Source organism: Phocoena sinus, chromosome 3 (genome assembly GCF_008692025.1).
Source record: "Phocoena sinus isolate mPhoSin1 chromosome 3, mPhoSin1.pri, whole genome shotgun sequence".
NCBI classification, from domain to species: domain Eukaryota; kingdom Metazoa; phylum Chordata; class Mammalia; order Artiodactyla; family Phocoenidae; genus Phocoena; species Phocoena sinus.
Window position 1 is genome coordinate 141488650 of NC_045765.1, and position 19882 is coordinate 141508531.

The 19882-nt window shown below is 35.6% G+C and overlaps 1 protein-coding gene across 4 annotated transcripts in view; it reads left to right on the plus strand.

The window, feature by feature from the left end:
* FYB1 (FYN binding protein 1) overlaps positions 1-19882 on the plus strand; it is a 178296-nt gene extending 158414 nt beyond the window's left edge. For all 4 annotated transcript variants that reach the window (XM_032626744.1, XM_032626745.1, XM_032626746.1 and 1 more), the window contains 7 exons: positions 18-43; positions 2802-2868; positions 5573-5663; positions 6848-7010; positions 14691-14724; positions 17374-17405; positions 18192-19882. In XM_032626744.1, coding sequence (XP_032482635.1) covers positions 18-43; positions 2802-2868; positions 5573-5663; positions 6848-7010; positions 14691-14724; positions 17374-17405; positions 18192-18214 — 436 coding nt within the window. In that variant the 3' untranslated portion in view covers positions 18215-19882. The remainder of the gene's footprint in view (positions 1-17; positions 44-2801; positions 2869-5572; positions 5664-6847; positions 7011-14690; positions 14725-17373; positions 17406-18191) is intronic.

Sequence of the window (19882 nt, forward strand, 5' to 3'; positions counted from 1 at the left end):
TATCATTTTCTTTCCAGTTTCCCTTCTCCTCCTAAACAAGTGGGTAAGTAATAAAAGCTAATTGCATATTTTATATCTCACTTCTTGCAGATGAGGTAGTGGAAAGGATTGGCTATAGTCACGCTGTCTGAATTAAAGTCCTGACTCTGAAAATAATAAATTGTGTAACCTTGTCAAGTAACTGCACCTGGGGTCACCACAGTTTCTCAACAGTAAAATAGTGGGAAGAGGAAATTTTAAAATATCATGAATTTTAAACAGTTCTTCCAGCCATAGGATCACTATGGAGAAAGGGCCGAGTAGGGATGGACCCCAACATTCCCCATGGACCCTCCCCACCCCAATTCAGTCAGAGCTTGGTGTATTGGACTTATGCATAAAGATTTCTGAAAACATGCCACATTATATGCCATGAAGGTCCTTCTAAATCTAAATTTCTTTGATTTTTAAAATGTATCACTTATATTGTCTTTGGAAAATTTTCCACTGCTCAATGTGAAACAGTTTCTTCTTTGTACAATTTTGATCAGCTTATTTTTTTACCCCTGCTGAGACAGATCTTTAAAGGAGTTTTCTTAAGTTTACTTTGAACAAAATAAAATGTCTCACAAGAATATTCAGGGGCTTTCAAAAAGTTTATTTTGACATGTAAATAAATTGAAAGAGGGCTTCCCTAGTGGCGCAGTGGTTGAGAATCTATCTGCCTGCTAATGCAGGGAACATGGGTTCGAGCCCTGGTCTGGGAGGATCCCACATGCCGTGGAGCAACTAGACCCGTGAGCCACAACTACTGAGCCTGTGCGTCTGGAGCCTGTGCTCCGCAACAAGAGAGGCCGCAACAGCGAGAGGCCCGCACACCACGATGAAGAGTGGCCCCCACTTGCCACAACTACAGAAAGCCATCGCACAAAAACGCAGATGCAACACAGCAAAAATAAATAAATTAATTAATAAACTCCTACCCCCAACATGAAAATAAATAGAAAGAGCAAACCAAACACAAAGATAAACTATTCTTCCAGACTGTTTATCTGATTTTGTTTTCAGTTATCAATTTGAAAATATGTAAGGCTCTAACTCAAATTGATCAATAACTGATAAGCTTATATCTTAATCTATAATTTTCAAAAAGTACTCAAGAAACTTAGCTCTTGGGCTCCCCTGGTGGCACAGTGGTTGAGAGTCCGCCTGCCGATGCAGGGGACGAGGGTTCATGCCCCGGTCCGGGAAGATCCCACATGCCGCGGAGCGGCTTGGCCGGTGAGCCACAGTCGCTGAGCCTGTGCGTCTGGAGCCTGTGCTCCGCAACGGGAGAGGCCACAACAGTGAGAGGCCCACGTACCGCAAAAAAAAAAAAAAGAAACTTAGCTCCACAAATAGTAGGTACAAAATGGAAAAAATGTGATCAAATAAGTAAAAAATGTGTTTCTTGTTTTAATTTTCTTTCATTCTCAAAGGTGTATTAAGTGCATGTGCATGGAATAGTAACTTTTCCCTTTCTGGAAACCAGTGATATGTAATATTTTTACGTATTTATTATAGATTCTTCATATAGTTGAGCACGTTTTATCCTGTGAAATTACTTAACCTGAGTGGGAGGAAAATACACACACAAGCACACACACACACACACATATATACATACATATACAGAGCATATATATATATATATATGTGTGTGTGTGTGTGTGTGTGTGTGTGTACATATATACAGAAGAGGGGGATTTTTTTTTTTTTTGGTTGCACCGGGTCTTAGTTGCGTCAAGCAGGCTCCTTATTTGCGGCTCCCCTGCTCCTTAGTTGTGGCATGTGAACTCTTAGTTGTTGCATGCATGTGGGATCTAGTTCCCTGACCAGGGATCAACCCAGGCTCCCTGCATTGGGAGCGTAGAGTCTTATCCACTGTGCCACCAGGGAAGTCCCAAGGTGGCGGGGGGGTATTTTTTAAAGGAAATCAAATCCTTACCACTACCAGAGAGCATTTTAAACTTTCTGTGATAATCATTTCTTAAAACATTTGTACTCTCTTCAATTCATCTCTTCAGCTTAATTTGCTGTGGAGCAACTTAATAGGTGTAGAGAGGATGCATTCCTCCTGACTTTATTAACAAGAAGTCTAGGATCAAGAAAAATGTCTACATATTGGAAAAGCCATTGAACCAGTTAAGGTCATAGCAACTTTTCCACCAATACTGATTCTCAAGACCTGCTGGTATCAGAAGTGTCTTTTATTTTACAATAGTGCCACACATAATATTCCTATAAGGTAAAAGTTAATGAAGACAGATCAATGAGCAAAAAAGAGGGATAGATAGATAGATGATAGATAGATAGGCACAAAGACAAAGACATATAAATAAAGTGATGTATATTATCCTAGCACCCCAAATCCCATAAAAATCTTTACTTCAATCTCTACCTGCAGCCAATGGCCAGTAATATTGATTTGCTTGTCAGCAATCTACTAATCTTACAATTCATCACACCTGTGGATATTCAAATAATCTCAGTCACTGCTTTAGGGTTTTTTTCCTGATAACAATAGTTATTATCATTGTCACTATTTTGTTGTTGTTGTTGTTTTTCTTTTTGAGGGATATTTAACACAAGCATCAAGGAAGAGAGGAACTTCTCTCTCCCTTTTAAGGAATAGGCAGTGCTTCCAGGAGAAATGTACAGAGACCTCAGGAAAACTTATTTTGTTGTCCTTGAAACAATCTTTATATTAAAATCCCATTGAATGCTCACATCAAAATGTACATTAACAGTGTTTCAACATTTGCTATTCTGTCTTTCGTTAGACATGGGAGATGAAGTTTATGACGATGTGGATGCCTCTGATTTCCCTGTTCCACCACCAGAGATGAGGTAATTTAAATGTTCTCATTACAATGAAGTAATGAAAATCAGACGGTTTAAGAAAATTCAGCTGGAATAAAACCCCAGTGAGGGCGTGTGTACTGTGTGCCATCCTGTTGGCTTTGTCGTCCTCTCCCTGATCCCAACTCTGACCTCTCTGCCAGGTTTGTGAATGGATGGATAGCCCAGGTTCTCCTCCTCCTTCTCTCTCTCGCTTCCCCTCACCCCTTCCCAGTGGTCCTTCTTCCTGTCCCCTGATTATCTTCTGACCTATGACTCACCAATGTCTTCATTCATTTATTCACTCATTCACTGGGAGAATATTTGAGAGCCTGATCGCAACTGCTCTCACTGATTCATTCGCTCCCTTTTTTACTTTTTTCTCAAAACGTTTTTTGTCTTGAACACACTGCTTAGTTTATGTCTCAATCCTAACCCACCTGCTTCAAGCCTCCTCCATCCTCCACAAGAAGATCATTTCCTTTTATGAAAAAAAAAGAGACAGCAGATTTGTGTTTTGAAAGGACTTTTACGAGTTATGTCACTTTTTCACAAAATCATCTGATTCTCAAAGGTTCCATTCAAACAAAAACAGTCAACAGTGAATAGTGACATTCTTTAGCTTACCTAAGGCTTCAATTTAATTTTAGACAAAAGTTGTAAGAAAATCTAAAATCAATTAATAGAAGAGGAGTACCTTTTGAAAATTCTTTTGTAATAGAAAATAACATGTTAGGATGCTTTTTTATACTCCAATAAATATGTGAGATGATCTGATACATGCTATGTATGGAAGCAAGAACACCTCTCTAGCTTTTTCAAGAAAAAAGAAAGATGAATAAAAAGATCTTGAAGTTGATCAGTTAAAGGATAAAAGTAACATCAATGGAATACAGTAAGTGGTGTCTTCTGAGCTGTACTGGTAAAAATGCATGAGTGAACTCTAAGTTTCTGTTTTTGTCTTTTTTGTGTGTGTGTGTGGTACGCGGGCCTCTCACTGTTGTGGCCTCTCCCGTTGCGGAGCACAGGCTCCGGACGCGCAGGCTCAGCGGCCATGGCTCACGGGCCCAGCCGCTCCACGGCATGTGGGATCTTCCCAACCGGGGCACGAACCCGTGTCGCCTGCATCGGCAGGCGGACTCCCAACCACTGCACCACCAGGGAAGCCCCTCTTTTTTGTTTTTTTTTACCAACATTGTTAAACTAATTTTACACAACAAGAGCAAGATCAAAGAAACTGAGGGGAAAATATCCTGTTATTTATATAAGAAGATCAAGTTCTACAGGCAAAACACACCAGAAATATGAAAGGAGAATCATTCTCCTTTTTCAGTTCTCCATGAAAGGAAAATCTAATCTTCAGAAATATGTTAAGTTTTAATATTCCTCACCATTGGGAAGTCGCTTCTATTCCTGACAGTTTTAAGCACATTTTTGTGTTTAATATTACCGTAGAAATGCCACCACATTCCATTAAATATCTCTCTAGGTCACCCACTGGCCCTTTTCTTTAAGCAAAATAAGCCCCAGCTGATTAAACTTTGTGCGATATGTACTAATTTCTTTCCCATTGCTTATTTTCAGAGTTCAAGGCAATCGTGTGTCTCTAACACAGCATTCTATTTTTTTAAATAAATTTCAATAAATTACCCTTAAAGAGAGCTTGTGGGTCATTTTTAACATTCATGTATATTCTGATCGCTCCAGAGTGCTAATCCGGGCCAGCGATTCCACTACTACCCAGGTACCATCAGAGAGAAGGTATGAGGGACAATGCAGAACCTAGGGCAGGACAGTGTGCTAATTCATTTCCCAGTGAATGAACTAAATTCTAAGATTCAAAAATTTTAAATAAATCAGTTACAAACAAAACTTTACCTTAGGTAATCAAAATTAATGTCAGTGTTTAAAATTTTTCATTATTCACAAATATTCTGATTTTTTAAATTCCCTCCTACAGAGAGTCACAGCCTTTCCCTAATATCCATACTTAACCCAGGAATTGTTCACAACCTTGGTTGCAAATTAATATCACCTGGGAACTTTTAAAATATATAGGTCAGTACCTGGACCGCACTCAATTTAATTAATTAGAATTTTTAATTAATTTAATTTCTGGGAATTAGACAAGGGCAGTGGTATTTTTTAAAAACTTCCCAGGTGATCCTATATGTGGCCAGGCTGGAGAATCACTACCTCAGAGCTGTTCACCTCTCTTATAATAATTGGCTTTAGTTGGTATCATGAGATGTGACCCTGGCTTTGTTTTAAGTAGATTATATATAGATAAACTTTTTAAGCCATAAAAATCAGTCTTTCACAAAGTGTTCTTTTTTAAAAAGCCTTTTCTATGACATTAGCCAAACCACTTAATTATCTAGGAAAGGTTGAAAAATATAAGGGGTTCAAGAATAGGTTGAATCATATGAAACTGCTGATATGTAACCATGTTTAAACTATACTTTAGTCATTTTATACCATTCAACATAATACATTATCTCTCACTTCCATTTTAACTCAGTCTGTATTCTTTTGAAAATCTATTCTGCATTATGAAATGTCATCATTTATTACAATGAATGTACTAGATTTCTAACAATGATAATTGAAAATGAAATTTAGCAAAAATGTAATGTTATGAATTGTCTGTTATACACTATTCTTCTTATATTTTGAAACTAAATGCTATTTTATGTGTGTTCTGCCATCCTAGTCAAGGAGCCAAGGCCAAGGCAGAAGAAAAAGACCCTAAGAAACTAAAAAAGCAAGAAAAAGAAGAAAAAGACTTCAGGAAAAAATTTAAAGTATGTTTATATTTAAATATCATACAAAGTTCAAAGTGCTAATGAAAAATTTGATGATTTTTAAAAGTGTGATTATCAATATCACAGTCCTCCATCACAACTCCTTTATTTTCTACAAAATTTATTTTAGATTTAAATTTATTCCTATAAGAAATTAAGTAAACTCTCATACATGCACAATATATGTACTGTGATAATCATCTAAATTTAGCTGTCCTTTGAAACTTAATAAGAAGGTAAGCTAAAAATAGAATAGATAAAAAAGATGTGAGATAGATAGATATATGTGAAATATTATTCAGCCATGAAAAGCAAGGAACTCCTGCCATTTGTGACAACAGGGATGCACCTTGAGAGCATTATACCAAGCAAAATAAGTCAGAATGACAGAGACAAATACTGTATGATATCACTTATATGTGGAATCTAAAATAACCAAACCCACAGAAATCAAGAGTAAAATCATGGTTACCAGAGGAGGGGAGCATGGGGAGATGTCTGTCAAATGGGTACAAATACTCAGTAGTTAGATGAGTAAGTTTTAGGGATCTAATTACAGCACGGTGCTTATAGTTAGCAATACTGTATTATATACATGGAAGTCCCTAACGGAGCAAATCTTAAATGTTCTCACTATAAAAAAAGAAATGGTAATATTGCGAGGTGATCAAGCCAATAGAACTTATGTTCTGATTGTTATCATTTTGCAATATATGAGTGCGACAAATCAACACATGCATTACATCTTAAATTTAAAAAAACTTTTTATTTTAAAAATAATTATTAGGGGCTTCGCTGGTGATGCAGTGGTTGAGAGTCCGCCTGCCGATGCAGGGGACACGGGTTCGTGCCCCGGTTCGGGAGGATCCCACATGCCGTGGAGCGGCTGGGCCCGTGAGCCCTTGCCGCTGAGCCTGCGCGTCCGGAGTCTGTGCTCCGCAATGGGAGAGGCCACAACAGTGAGAGGCCCGCGTACCGCCAAAAAAATAATAATAATAATAATTATTATTATTATTAGGTTGGTGAAGTTATGAGTGATTTTTCTCCAAAGAAGTTTTTGTTATTTTTTGAAAACAAGGAACTAGTTATTTAACAAAGATTTTCTTACTAAATCTGTCAATAAATGAATTACTTTAATAATACACATCAATCAATAAGGTAAATGCTTTTCCTTATTTTTCCAGTATGATGGTGAAATTAGAGTCCTCTATTACACCAAAGTTGCACCCTACTTAACTTCTAAAAAGTGGGGGAACAGAGATCTACAGGTGAAGCCTGGAGAATCCCTGGAAGTTATACAAAACACAGATGATACAAAAATTCTCTGCAGGAACGAAGAAGGAAAATGTAAGTCACTATTTATTCTTTATCGATAGGACACCCCAGAATTTAACGACTAAACAAGTCTTAGTGATCACTCCTATTTGTATTAACTGTTTTTGCTCCATGCTTTGTGAGTTGTGGAAAACATTAAGAAACTGGAGACCTTGCTGTGCTGGAATCAATGTATTTTACTTTAATTTTTTTTTTTTTTTCATTTCCCACCTGCTATATTTGGCACTGAGTTGCCAAAGTTATGCCAAATGTGTGCTTCTGGAAATGTGGTCCCCCAGACCACCAGCATCAGAAAACTCCTGTGTGTATTACAATTCTAACACCCTGGACCCACCCTTGACTTGCTGAGTCATGTACTCTGTGGGTCAGACAGAGTCTGTGATCATAACGGCTTCCCTAGTTTGCTCCTACATACACTAAAGTGAGAACCACTCTGCTAAAGTAGTGAGTGGTTCTTGCTCTGGTCTGGTTTGAAATTATATCGCATATGTCACACCTAGAATCTCCAGTTTTCCTACCTTGCAAATTCACTTGTTTTCACTTCCTGTTCGGCCACATTTAATATGACATTCTATTCCAAATAAACACAAGAGTGTCCTGTCCTCTCTGACTTTCTGAGCTACTAAAGCTGGCAGATGGAAATGTTTTTGTCCAGTTTTAAAAGGAAGCTTATTTCATTTAACGTCCAGGGAAGAGTAAGTCAAAATTATGTTGTCCTATATTTAAAATTGAATGGCCAACATGGCTGTCCCATATCAGCTCGGTAAGTCTGCACGGAAAACACAAACTCTGAGTTCAATTTTAATGACAGGAAGGTGACTCAGGGACAGGAACCGAAGTAGATGTTTTAAGAATAAAATACAGTGACTCAAGGGTGGGGAAAATGGATCTAAAGCTTTTATGGAAGGGGTGTGGTTGGCTTTAAAGGAAAAAAATGGAATGTGGGTGCAAAGGATAAGAGGCAGGGGTATGTAGCATTACGACTTGAAGGTTACTGGAGATAATTCAAAGATGGAGCTCCAGAAGACAAAGAAAACCCCCATTAAGACCTGGATTTGTGAAGATGTACCCCAAGGAATAGTCTTAAATGCAGAATAACTACATGCTTTAAAAGGTCATCAAAATATTTTAAAATGTTCAAATTTTTAAAATTATTAAATAAGTTATGATAAATATATAAACTGTGTATTTTCCAGGGTGATTATGATAGCATGAGGAAATTCTCATGATACAACAGTGAGAGGAATAAGAAGCCTGCTTAAAGTAGGATAGGATTTATTTACAGCCATGTTAAAAAATATGTAAATAAAAGAAACCAAACTAAAATCCTGATAGTGGCTGATTAGGGTGATGGGCCTAAATGATATGTTTCCTTCCCTCTACTTTCCAAATTATTTCACATTTTTCACAACAGAGAATTGTTCTAGTACTTGTCATGTGGACCTTTCTCCAGAGGACAAGCTTCAGACTTATCTTGACCTGCTGTCCTGAGATTTCTGTCCCCGCAACAAATCCCATCTAGAGCAATGCTCCTCGACTCCGAAGTACATACACTTCACGTGGGGATCTTGTTAAAAATGCAGATTCTAACTTAGTAGGTCTGAGGTAAGGTGTTTTCCCAAGCTCGCAGGTAATTGATGCTGCTGGTCCGCAGAACATACTCTGAGTAACAGGATGTAAATGACCTCAACAACAAACATGTATAGATACAGATGAGCAGATGTAGATTCAGCATCAAAAACAGAAATTCAGAGGAGACTCCCACCTAGGAGCCAGTAGACCTTAAGAATGAGGAAAAGCAACAGCCATTCTGGGATAATTTGTAATCTGCTATCATTTTCTACTTCGACCTCAATAATTCTAAATACTGCTATGAATACTGGAGGACTCCTATCCTCTTAGAATTTATCATCTGTTAAAAATGAGAGGTGAAAACATTACATGACATCCTGGTAGATAAAATCAAGAGTTCCTTGTAACTTTTCTCTTCTTTTTTTTTTTTTTCTGTGGCAGGACCAATGCACTTTACAATTCTCAAGCTCACTGATAACTAATTCAATTCTTAGGTGGTTTTAGGGTCCACCTCGAACAGAATGAAAACCATATGATTATATCAGTAGCACTTGCGTACTAGTTGTTTTTTATTTATAGACTTTCTTTGGCCAGGACTTTGTCTTAGTTTGGCTTTCCCATTTGGGAGGAGATTCTGGGATACTCCCATGAGCACGTGGAGAAGTAGACTGGGAAGAGAAGGCAGCTAATAAAATCTTGTTAATAAACTGGGAAGAGAAGGCAGCTAATAAAATCTTGTTATCAAAAAAAGGTACACTTGGGTAGTAGGAGTTTAATCAGTTGGGAAATCGGAGTGGCAGTGTTATCCCATCTGGTGGGAAACAAATTGGGGTACTTATACATCAACTCCGTGTCCATCAGGAATTGAAGCCTACTCCTGGGCAGGTGGGAGGGCCACCAAGAGCATCTGCGATTTCATTATTCCACGATTCAATGATCATATCTGCTTAATTTCCCTTTTATTTTTCCAAATCTCTTGCTTTTCTTAATTTTTCTAAAACTGCTGGTTAGTCCTTCCTTGAACTGGATCCTTAACATGTTTAATTTTCTTAATTTCTGATCTATTCCTCAAATACCTCCATAGGATTTGGGACAATTGTTGTATGGATTTAACCCTTCCTCACCTGGATTATTGCAATAGCCTTTCAAATGCTATGTCTCCTTACCCTTCTCTCAGCCAATCCACTCACCATACTGTTACCCAAATATTATTTTTAAAAACATGAAGTCTTTAGGGTTAGTATATAAAGCCCTTTGTGATCTAGCATCACCTTCATCAACTATTTCCCATCTGCAACTAACACTCCAGAAATGTAAACTACTCATTTGTCATTCCCTGAATAAATTATGCTATTTCATCCTTCTATGCTATTTTATTCTACTTGGAATGCCCATAAATTATCTATTAAAAACAACCCAGTTGTCATCTAAAATTGGAAGCACACTCCCTCCCTCCTCTGCAGCCACCCTAACACAATTAATCTCTCCCTTGCTGCACCATGCCACTACTGTTATTGCGGTCACCGTCCTTACTGTTTTTCCAATCGATTACTCTTATGAGACGGAGCTTGAGAGTAGCTTCAGTGGAATGTTCTCAACACTGTATTGCCAACACATTCTACACTGCCTGGCACCTTGTTTGGGGCTTGCTGAATTGAGTATAACAATTTGGAGATTGCAGTTGGATAACCAGATGAAAATCTGACATACTGACATTCACAGGAAGAAGTCCGTTGAATAGTTTAACTTGTTAGAAGACAGAAGTTCTCTGTCTTAGCCATAGTGATGTGGTTCACTTGTTGTGTATCATTTGGGAGACTCTGAATCTTTCAGTTCCTTTTTTCTACATCTAATTAGCAGTAACGACATTTGCAGTCCAACATCACGATGATCCTAACATTTTCCTTACTTTCTATTCTTCTTTAATCCATCCAAAAAAAAAAAAGAAAACCATAGTTTACTTAAACCTAATTTGTAATGATAGATATGAGAGGCTAAATCATTAACAGTAATCCCTTCCCACTGTGGAGTAGAGTACAAGCCACTTTTACAGGCATTATCACATTTGATCAGGTCTCACCCGCTGACTTGTAGAAAAGCACGTTGTAGAGGCATTGAGATCTTAAATATATATGTCTGGCACGTTCCCAAATGTCTAGAATTTCTCGCTAATGTTTGTGCATGTTCCTCAACTCAAAGTCTCATAAGCTGTGAGTTTTCCCACCTCCTGTCACTGGAGAAAATTTTTCTACAAAAAAAGTGTGGAATGAGACACGAGCTGAGTTGTGATCAAAATGTTGTCCATTTCCTTTGGGCACCAAAGGAAGGGGAATTTTAAAGGTGTTTTGGGTGTCCCCAAATCCAATTGATGATTTCTTTGCTTAGGTAATTTTGGTTTCGATTTTAAAACAGCACATGTTCACTGAAGAAAATTTTTGTATTCAGAAATTTAATGTCACCTGATTTGAAGCCCTAAAAATAAGTAGGGAGAGAAAAAGAGAGAGGGCAAGAGAACATTTTTATAGAACTAGGATAATAATTTATATTTAGCATTATACACTGCATTTTGTTTTTAATTTCTATTACATTATGAGCATTTTCTCTTGAAGTCGGACGTTGTTCCACTTGCCTTAGTAAATCTATGCGGTATGACTTCATTGTTTTTAAACTGCGTGAGGCCAAATTGAGTAAGTTTAACTTTATTTCTGGACTTGCTCACAACAAACGAAATAATAAGGAAATAATAAAATTTGTCATTTTTATTGAGTAAAAAATTTGAAAATATTAGAACAAAGATATTTTTTCCAAAGATGGTTTTGTATATCCTTGGTAATTTTATATTCACAACACCCTTCTGAAAGGTGAGTCATTAGTCCTGCGACACACCTGCACTGCAGCAAGTAAATGTTTTGGGAAGAAATTAGCTGGCACATATGGTGGGTGGGTGTTACTTTCTTAACCAACTCTACCCACCACATATTTCAAAACATTTGTTTCAAGTCACTGTGTTCTGCTCTATGAATGTGAGATTTCCTAATGATAATTTCATATTACGTGTGAGCATCCCTGGTGTGCCAGTGCCCATGATATTATAGAGCTAACTAAACACAGCAGCCACTCTGCATGTTACAGAACTATGATGAGGTTTTCTGTTTATTTCATTTGTTTGTATTTTTCATGACATTCCCTATGATGAATGTTCATGGAACATGTGAGCAGAGAGCATTTTTCTACTGCAAAAAAAAAAAAATTTGTGTCTAGGAACTATCATGGAGAAGTTGTTTAAAACTCCATGGTAAGACACTTGTTTTGACACTGTCATGAATCATGCTTGTAATAGAATGAAGTTTCAGCACAGATTTTTAAAAGTACTAGACAGCAAAACCTATGCTGTATTAAAAGTCGTTAACCCTACAAAAGTGCTATATAATAGTGATTTCATAGTTTATGAGCCCCAAATGATCACATCATTTCAGGCAACTAAAGTAGAGCAGCACAGTACCATCCCACACCCCAACCCCTTGATAAGTTTGTTCTTAAATAATATTCACAATCGTTGATGTTTATGTAGCTCACACAATAACAAAAACAACAAAACGGCAACAACGTTAGAGCTTTCAACAAAAGAAAAAGCTGCTCCATAGAACTCTTGAAGAGTCAAGATATAGGAGGAAATGTAATAGGGATTTGAGAAGCTAGGAAAATATATTTTTTTTATAAATAAACTTTGTGAGGTTAGGTAATTAAGCTCTATATCATGAGTTATTAACTTTGGTCATTGAAAGGACTGTTTTATGCCTAATTACAGATAGTGTTTTATCCAGGTCTACACAATTTTAGCATAACTGAGTTTTAAAAAGTAGATGACCTACAAGCACAAGAAAATAAAGACCTTTTACTTCCAGAAATGGTGATTATATTCTCTTTGTTTTGGATTTTGTTTCTCTTGACCTTCTAAATATTTTTTACAAACAACAACAGAAATATACTTGAGGCCAGAATAATTCCAATCTCTGGCAATATTTTCTTACTTCTTATACATTTCTCTAATTGTCTACATGCTAATTTTAGTTCAGACACTTTACAAAGCCCAGACAACTCACAATGAGATTGATTTCATCGTTAAAGGCTTCAGTCGTTATTTTAAAATTATTAATTTAAACATGAATATCAATGGGAACACTTACTTGTATTGTTTTATTTTCCAATTTGTTTTAAGAGAAAATTCAAAATGAAAACATAACCACCAATTTTAACTAACGAAAAAAAAAACTTTGTGACTCTTACTGTCTGTAGAAATGGTTCACACTTTATGTTAGCCCTAAACAGAAGTACGAGTAAAGACAGACTTCAATTATTGGAAGCCTGACACAAAATCCACACTTTGTTCAAAAAGTCTGTTATTTGCACAGAGTTTCTCTTTTGAGAGACACACATAGAGTTGAATTTGTTCGAGATGAGATTATCCCCCTTTAAAAATTGCGCTAAATGATGATGTCTACCTTAACTTTTTTTTAAAGTTTGTTAACGTGAAATGACTGAAAGAACTGTGGAATCAAAGTCTACCCAAGGATCATAGATATTAATTTTAGATGACCTTTATATTAATTTTTCCACTTCTTTAATTGAAATAAAAAGGAAGGTATAACATTGTCTCATTTTTCATACTCTGAGAAAAATATTACTTATTGTACTTTTATCATTTTGACATATGCTTCACTACTTCCATGCTGCGGGAATTCAGAGATAACTTCGATTCTTTATTTTCCAAATATGATTCTTATGAACAATTTTCATCAACAAGTAGTTAATTTCTTGACAAAATATTTCGGTGGAATTGTTTTTACCCTGGAATATTTCAAGGGAAAGTTCATTCGCTTAATTTTTAATCCACAATTTCAGTTGTATGATTCTAACTTTAAAAAAATTTTTGCATGTTAAATCAATGGCAATATGATATTAGTATGTTTATGTAAGTTTATTAACGTTGGTATTAATTTTTGCTTGTGAGCTTCCTGCTTTATCATTTTTTACACATTTACTCTTATTTAGAACCAAAACTAGATCTGAGGTGGAGCAAAACCAATAGACTGACTCAGTGAAAGAAGTTATTTGGAAGCTGTATTGACAAGACTATAAATGGTACTAATATCAAGCATACAACAGTGGCTAGGTGCTAACACAAAACCAATAATTCCAAAGGCTAGTAACATTAATTAGATGTCAGCAGACATTTTCTTAAGAAAAATAGCCCGTATGTTTTCTTAGGAGTATTTTGCACAAGAGGGGCAAAAATAAAGTGAAAAAAACTTTGCTTTCTTGTATAAAATGTTTATTTTCCATTTAACAGAGGAATCACTAGAATCCCTGATACGTGCTCTTCTAATAGTTATTTATTCCATGAAAGATGAAAATGCAAACATCGACGCTCTGTCAAATGGCAAAAGCAATAGTGAAAGATCTTTCACGCTCATTATAAGAGAGGTGTTTTGAAACCATTTAGAATGCACACTCCCCCAAGTACACACTAGATTGCGGATCTGAAAGGGGAATGGAACATAGTTCTGACTGTTCAGTATAATAAAATTTGAAAAGTTAAGTCTTAGACCTGGTGATATTTAAAATCCCTACCTGTGACCTACTTTTTTCATAGAAGAAATTATGCTTAATAAATTCTTAAAACTGTGTCAAATGGGTAACACCTTAAAGAAATAGATTAAAATGTGAAAGAAGATTATGCTACAACCTACAGTAGCTTAGAAAAGAAAATATTGGTTTTTAATTTAAGGGGGAAAGGAGGAAAGATTGTAAATGGAGGAAAAGAGTCATGTAGGAGAGAGAGAGAGAAAAAAGTTAGAGAGAAGAGGAAAAGTTGTAAAGCAGAAACTAACACACCATTGTAAAGCAATTATACTCCAATAAAGATGTTAAAAAAAAAAGGAAGGAGAGAAAAGTGGACACAAATAAGAAAAATAAGTCATATTTGGAGATAGATATAATTATTCAATATATTATATCATATTCTTTTAATTATTAAATTCTATTTCAATTTCTTTAAAAATAGTAGGGATTTTTCTAGTTTGTACTGTTAATAAAATTTATTTTCTTTTTCTTTCTTAGACGGTTATGTCCTTCGGAGTTACTTGGTAGACAAGTAAGCCCATTTTCTTCTACTACTATACTTCTAAAAATAATTATATGCTTTTCTTTAAGAAAGTTTCCTAATATCACTTACATAATATAATCTACTAAACTATCATAAATAAATTTTAAAACAATATGCTATACTAATGTCAATATGGTAGTACCCATAACGAAGTTAGTTTTGATAAAGTGTCACTCTTTTAAATATAAAGGAGGAGCCCTTCTCATTCATGATTATACAGTTCATAGTTTTAGATATTCATTGGATACACACATTGCAAATATTGGAGACAGGTCAAAACCACTAACACTTTGCATTTCACTAGCTATTAATGCAGTTGATTGAATTGAATTAATCAGGTATCGATTAGTGTCTGCAGAGTAGGTACAAATATCGCCTGTAAACGGTTTATGGCTTGGCGCCTAACTGAAGGCTTTTCTTTACTCACACTAGGCATAGTAGAGTATTAAGTTGCCTTTTTTGGAAGCATGCCAGAAAAAGATAGCGGTCAATGATTCTTCTATTTTTATGAATAGGACATTGTCACAGTCTGGTACTAGTGCTATTAGAGTCCACCCACAATGTTATAAGATCCTATTCCAAGTAAACCAGTGCAAGAAATGAACTCCATTATCAGGGTAGGTCATATACCAATACAGAGATTTACAGAATTCAGCATGATTAAGAAATCAAGGACGATTCACAAACTGTATCCATAAATAACCTGACACCAATCAGAAAGAGGCAAAACAATGTTAAGGGCTCTGTCAGCAAACCAGGAAAGAGTCAAAAGAAAAATAATCACAATACTTTTATTTTCCTCAGAGCATTAATCACAGTAGTAGGCATGGGACTTTTCAATAGGTTTTACTCTATGAAAGATACAAATTTCAAGGAAAGAATGCGTGACAAATAACGGGACCACGTCTTCATCAGTGATTACTACAGGATGATTAAGAGACAATTCAGAAAGTGTACTTTCTAAGTAATTATTGCTTTACTACCTATTGAAGTGAATACTTAATAAAAGTTTATTGAATGAATAATAGAAAAAAATCTGTCCTCTTTGCATTTGTATCAGATTTCCATTAGCCAAATCCTCCCTCAATCTCAGAGAAAGGATCCAAACAGAAGACCTAGGGAACTCACAGCATCTGCCATAGTTGGCAGCAATTTGAAAAGCCTGCTGCTGTTTCCATGATAAATGCACAGAGGTAGTATAGGAACCAAGAGTAGGTCTGGTCTAAATGACAAAGTCACCTTACATTTGTGTATCCTACGTTTCAAGGCTATATTAATATTTATAATTCTTTCTACTTTAATTACTTGCATATCATTCTCTCCTCCATTAGATTATAAGTTTCTTGAAATAAAAACTGTGTCTTACTTATATCTCCTGGTACCTAGGAGGGACTCAGTGTGTGTGTAGAATAGAATATTTCACAAAGATTCAGGACCAGATAAAACCTAAAATGTGTAAAACTCACCAGAACGATTATTATGGCTGCCGCCTATAACCACAAATATTTTTTAAATTATATAACATAAGAATCACCATACAGTGACTTCCTTGGCAGTCCAGTGGTTAAGACTCCATGCTTCCAATGCAGGGGACATGGGTTCGATCCCTGGTCGGGAAACTAAGATCCCACATGCTGCGCGGCATGGCCCAAAACTTTAAAAAGTAAAAAATAGGACTTCCCTGCTGGCGCAGTGGTTAAGAATCCGCCTGCCAATGCAGGTGACATAGGTTCGAGCCCTGGTCCGGGAAGATCCCACATGCCGTGGAGCAACTAAGCCTATGCGCCACAGCTACTGAAGCCTGCGTGCCTAGAGCCCGTGCTCCACAACAAGAGAAGCCACCGCAATGAGAAGCCCACGCACCACAACGAAGAGTAGCCCCCGCTCGCCACAACTAGAGAAAGTCTGGCGTGCAGCAATGAAGGCCCAACGCAGCCAAAAATAAAATTAATTAATTAATTAATTATAAATAAATAAATAAAATATATAAATAAAAAAAGAATCACCATACAAACCATATCCTGGCTGCTTATTTTGTAACCAATATTTATATATTTTAAATTAATATTTACAAATTATAATTAGAAACATTGCAGAAATGATGCACCCATTTCCTATGCCAAATATTTCTGTATTTGATTCAACATTTGAAGTTCAAGTGAAAGTAGTATAAATCTGATATTACTGAACATAAAGAATCCATCACAGTTTTGGATTAGGGCCCCCAGTGGAGTACTGTGCCGTGATTTTTCAGTTTGTTCAGTTCAACAAACGCTACTGACCAAGGACAGCTGTGTGCTGGGCTTATAGTTCTATCTAAAGATGAGTAAGGCATGGTCTATGCTCTTGGGGCATGTTTTCATTATTCTGTATGTCTATGATATGGAATAAATTTTGTGTGTGTGTGTGTGTGTGTGTGTGCGCGCGTGTGCTATAAGAATGAAACAGAGGATTAGATTAAATCAATGAAAGGAGATACAGATGAATATGAAATTTCTTCCCACTTATAAATGTAACTTCTCACCCTTAAATGCCTTATGTCACATAAAATCACATTATTAAACTTATAACCTAAATATTGCTTTAATGTTAAGAAGATTCTTTCTTTAAAATAAAATTTATTTTCTACATTTACAGTGATGGAGAGATTTATGACGATATTGCTGATGGTAAGTCTCACGTGGCATCCAGCACAGAGAACAGTCATGGTGAATTTACTGTTCTTACAAATACTGAAAATAGCTTGCTGGATTAATTAGAGCCTTCCAATCTGATTAGAATTTGAATCACCTGAAAATGTTAAGAAAGGTAAATGCCATGGTATAATGAAATAAAATTATTTTTGAACATGACTGAAAATCAAGGAAAAATCTCTTATTTATTTTCTTTGAAAACAAAAGAATGAAATATTAGTGTATTTTTCATTATACCATGAATCTTAATAAGAATTGCTTTATCCACAAAAACATTTGTGCCTCGACAATAAGTAGGTACTTATTTCATAACCTGTATTACTCACTAGTATTATCTAAGCATTGTACATTTCTAAATTATGATCTAAAACATTAATCTCACCTGAAATGAAGCATAGTGTTAATTATGTTCCTTTTAGTCTCCTTTTAAATGTATGATTCTTACTGATACCTAATATTTTCAACCTCATTCAGAATTACTATCAAAAAGTACATTTAATTAAGTACCAGGTAAAATAATCTTGAGCCTCATTTTGATAGAGAATAGATTTGTCCAGAAACTTTGTTTGGAAAAGTACACTGAGCAATGAATGTTAAATAAATATATGGCCTTCGATTTAAATGCTTTTTCATAAAGTGAGGCAATTCTCCTATTTTTATCCTAAACCAGGAGAGTATGAATCATTTACATTTACAGTGTTGGAACACTTAGAGGATATGTATTTTGTGTAACTAATTTAAATTTGTATTTTCTTCTTTTAGGTTGCATCTATGACAATGACTAGTTCTCAGCTTTGGTCATTCTGCTATGTTCATTTGATGACAATGTGAAGTCTGTGTTTTAATTGTCCTATGTTATCGGGTATCATAGAAAATGAATGCACAAAACTAGTTATTACCATTTGTTATAAAATTATGATTATTTTTATACATTTTGAGATTTTGGACTTAGAAAATGATTTCCCTGCTTAATCAACATCTTGGAAGACTGCATCAATGAGATGTAAGAAATATTAAATACCCAGTTCTGCCTCAGCTACAATTATGTAAGCACTTCTTTTAGACCATCAATAGACAACTCTCCCTTCCGAAAAAAAAAAAATCTTTTGAGAAAAAATGGCTGTTGTCTAAAGAAATATAAAGAACAACAAAAATATAAGGAAGGAAATCTTTAAACTTTTCATAAGAAGAAAAACTCTTGTTTGTACTTCTAATGATCCTATCTTATATTCTCTATTCAAATTATCTATCTTTTAAAAGGCAGGGCTGTCTCCACTCTTACCGGTGGGTTAAATGTTTTCAAACATTATAGTAGTAGCAGAACTTTTGTATAAAGTTTACCATATAATTGTTTAAAATACTGTTGTAACTAGAGTAGATATGAATGAAGACCACCCCAAAATTATGAAGAATGGAAGAATGGAGTTCAAAATTGACTAGCCTTTCATGGCACCTCTTTACTATGAAGACTCTTTTAAAGGTTTCTGTTTTTGTTTCTCTATTACCCCTATGGAAAAAAAATTTTAAACCACTTTACTGGAAAGTTGGCCAGCAGAGGAAATACAAATTAATAAACCTTAGCGTTTGGGCTGGGGTATTTCCTATTGGTATGTACTCAACCAAAAATAACCCCAAAACAAAATGTGAAGCATTTGGGTTCCAAATGCTAAGAACACTAAACACCACGATACAAAATGCAGAAACCTAACACCCAAGAAAATAGCATATTAGGAAATTTTTTCACAGCTTCCAAAATATGAATCGAGCAAATCCTAATGCTGGCTCTGCTATTAATGAGCCATGATGTGTTATTGGATAAATTATTTATCCTCCTCCTAGTTTTCTCATCTGCAAATTTCAGGATTAGACTAAGTCAATTTTTCCCAACGTTTTCACTATCAGTTACCTCAAATGCCTTTAATCCTCCCTCTACCCTAGCCCTGTTTTTCAGAAGTTTTGCTGATTTTTAAAACTCATTGATTAAATAATGATTAATGCATTATCCATGTTTTAATATTGCAGAGGCCCATTGGAGAGTCTGAAGAGTAGCCCCACTGAATTGAAATAATTTCAAGTAATTGTAAAGGAACTCAAAGTCTTCATGTGGGTAAAGTGGGATTTCTATTAGGTGCTTTGAAATTTAAAAATAGATCATCAACTACTATTGTTCAATGTGTATACTCTGGGGGTCTGAGGCCCCCAAATTAGAAGCCACTAATCTCAAAGACCCCCTCCAATTATGAAATATTTTGATGTCTACTTTTTGATAGGGAGAGCCAGTATTTGCTCACGTGATGAATTTATTTTAATACTAGATAAAATTACAGCATCCAGAAGTGGTTTTTGTTTGTTACATTTGGTAACAAATATACAACATACACTGACATTATGTTTCCAGTAATTTTATCTTCTGATTGAGAATGGTATAAACTCAATACAATGTCAGTTTTGGG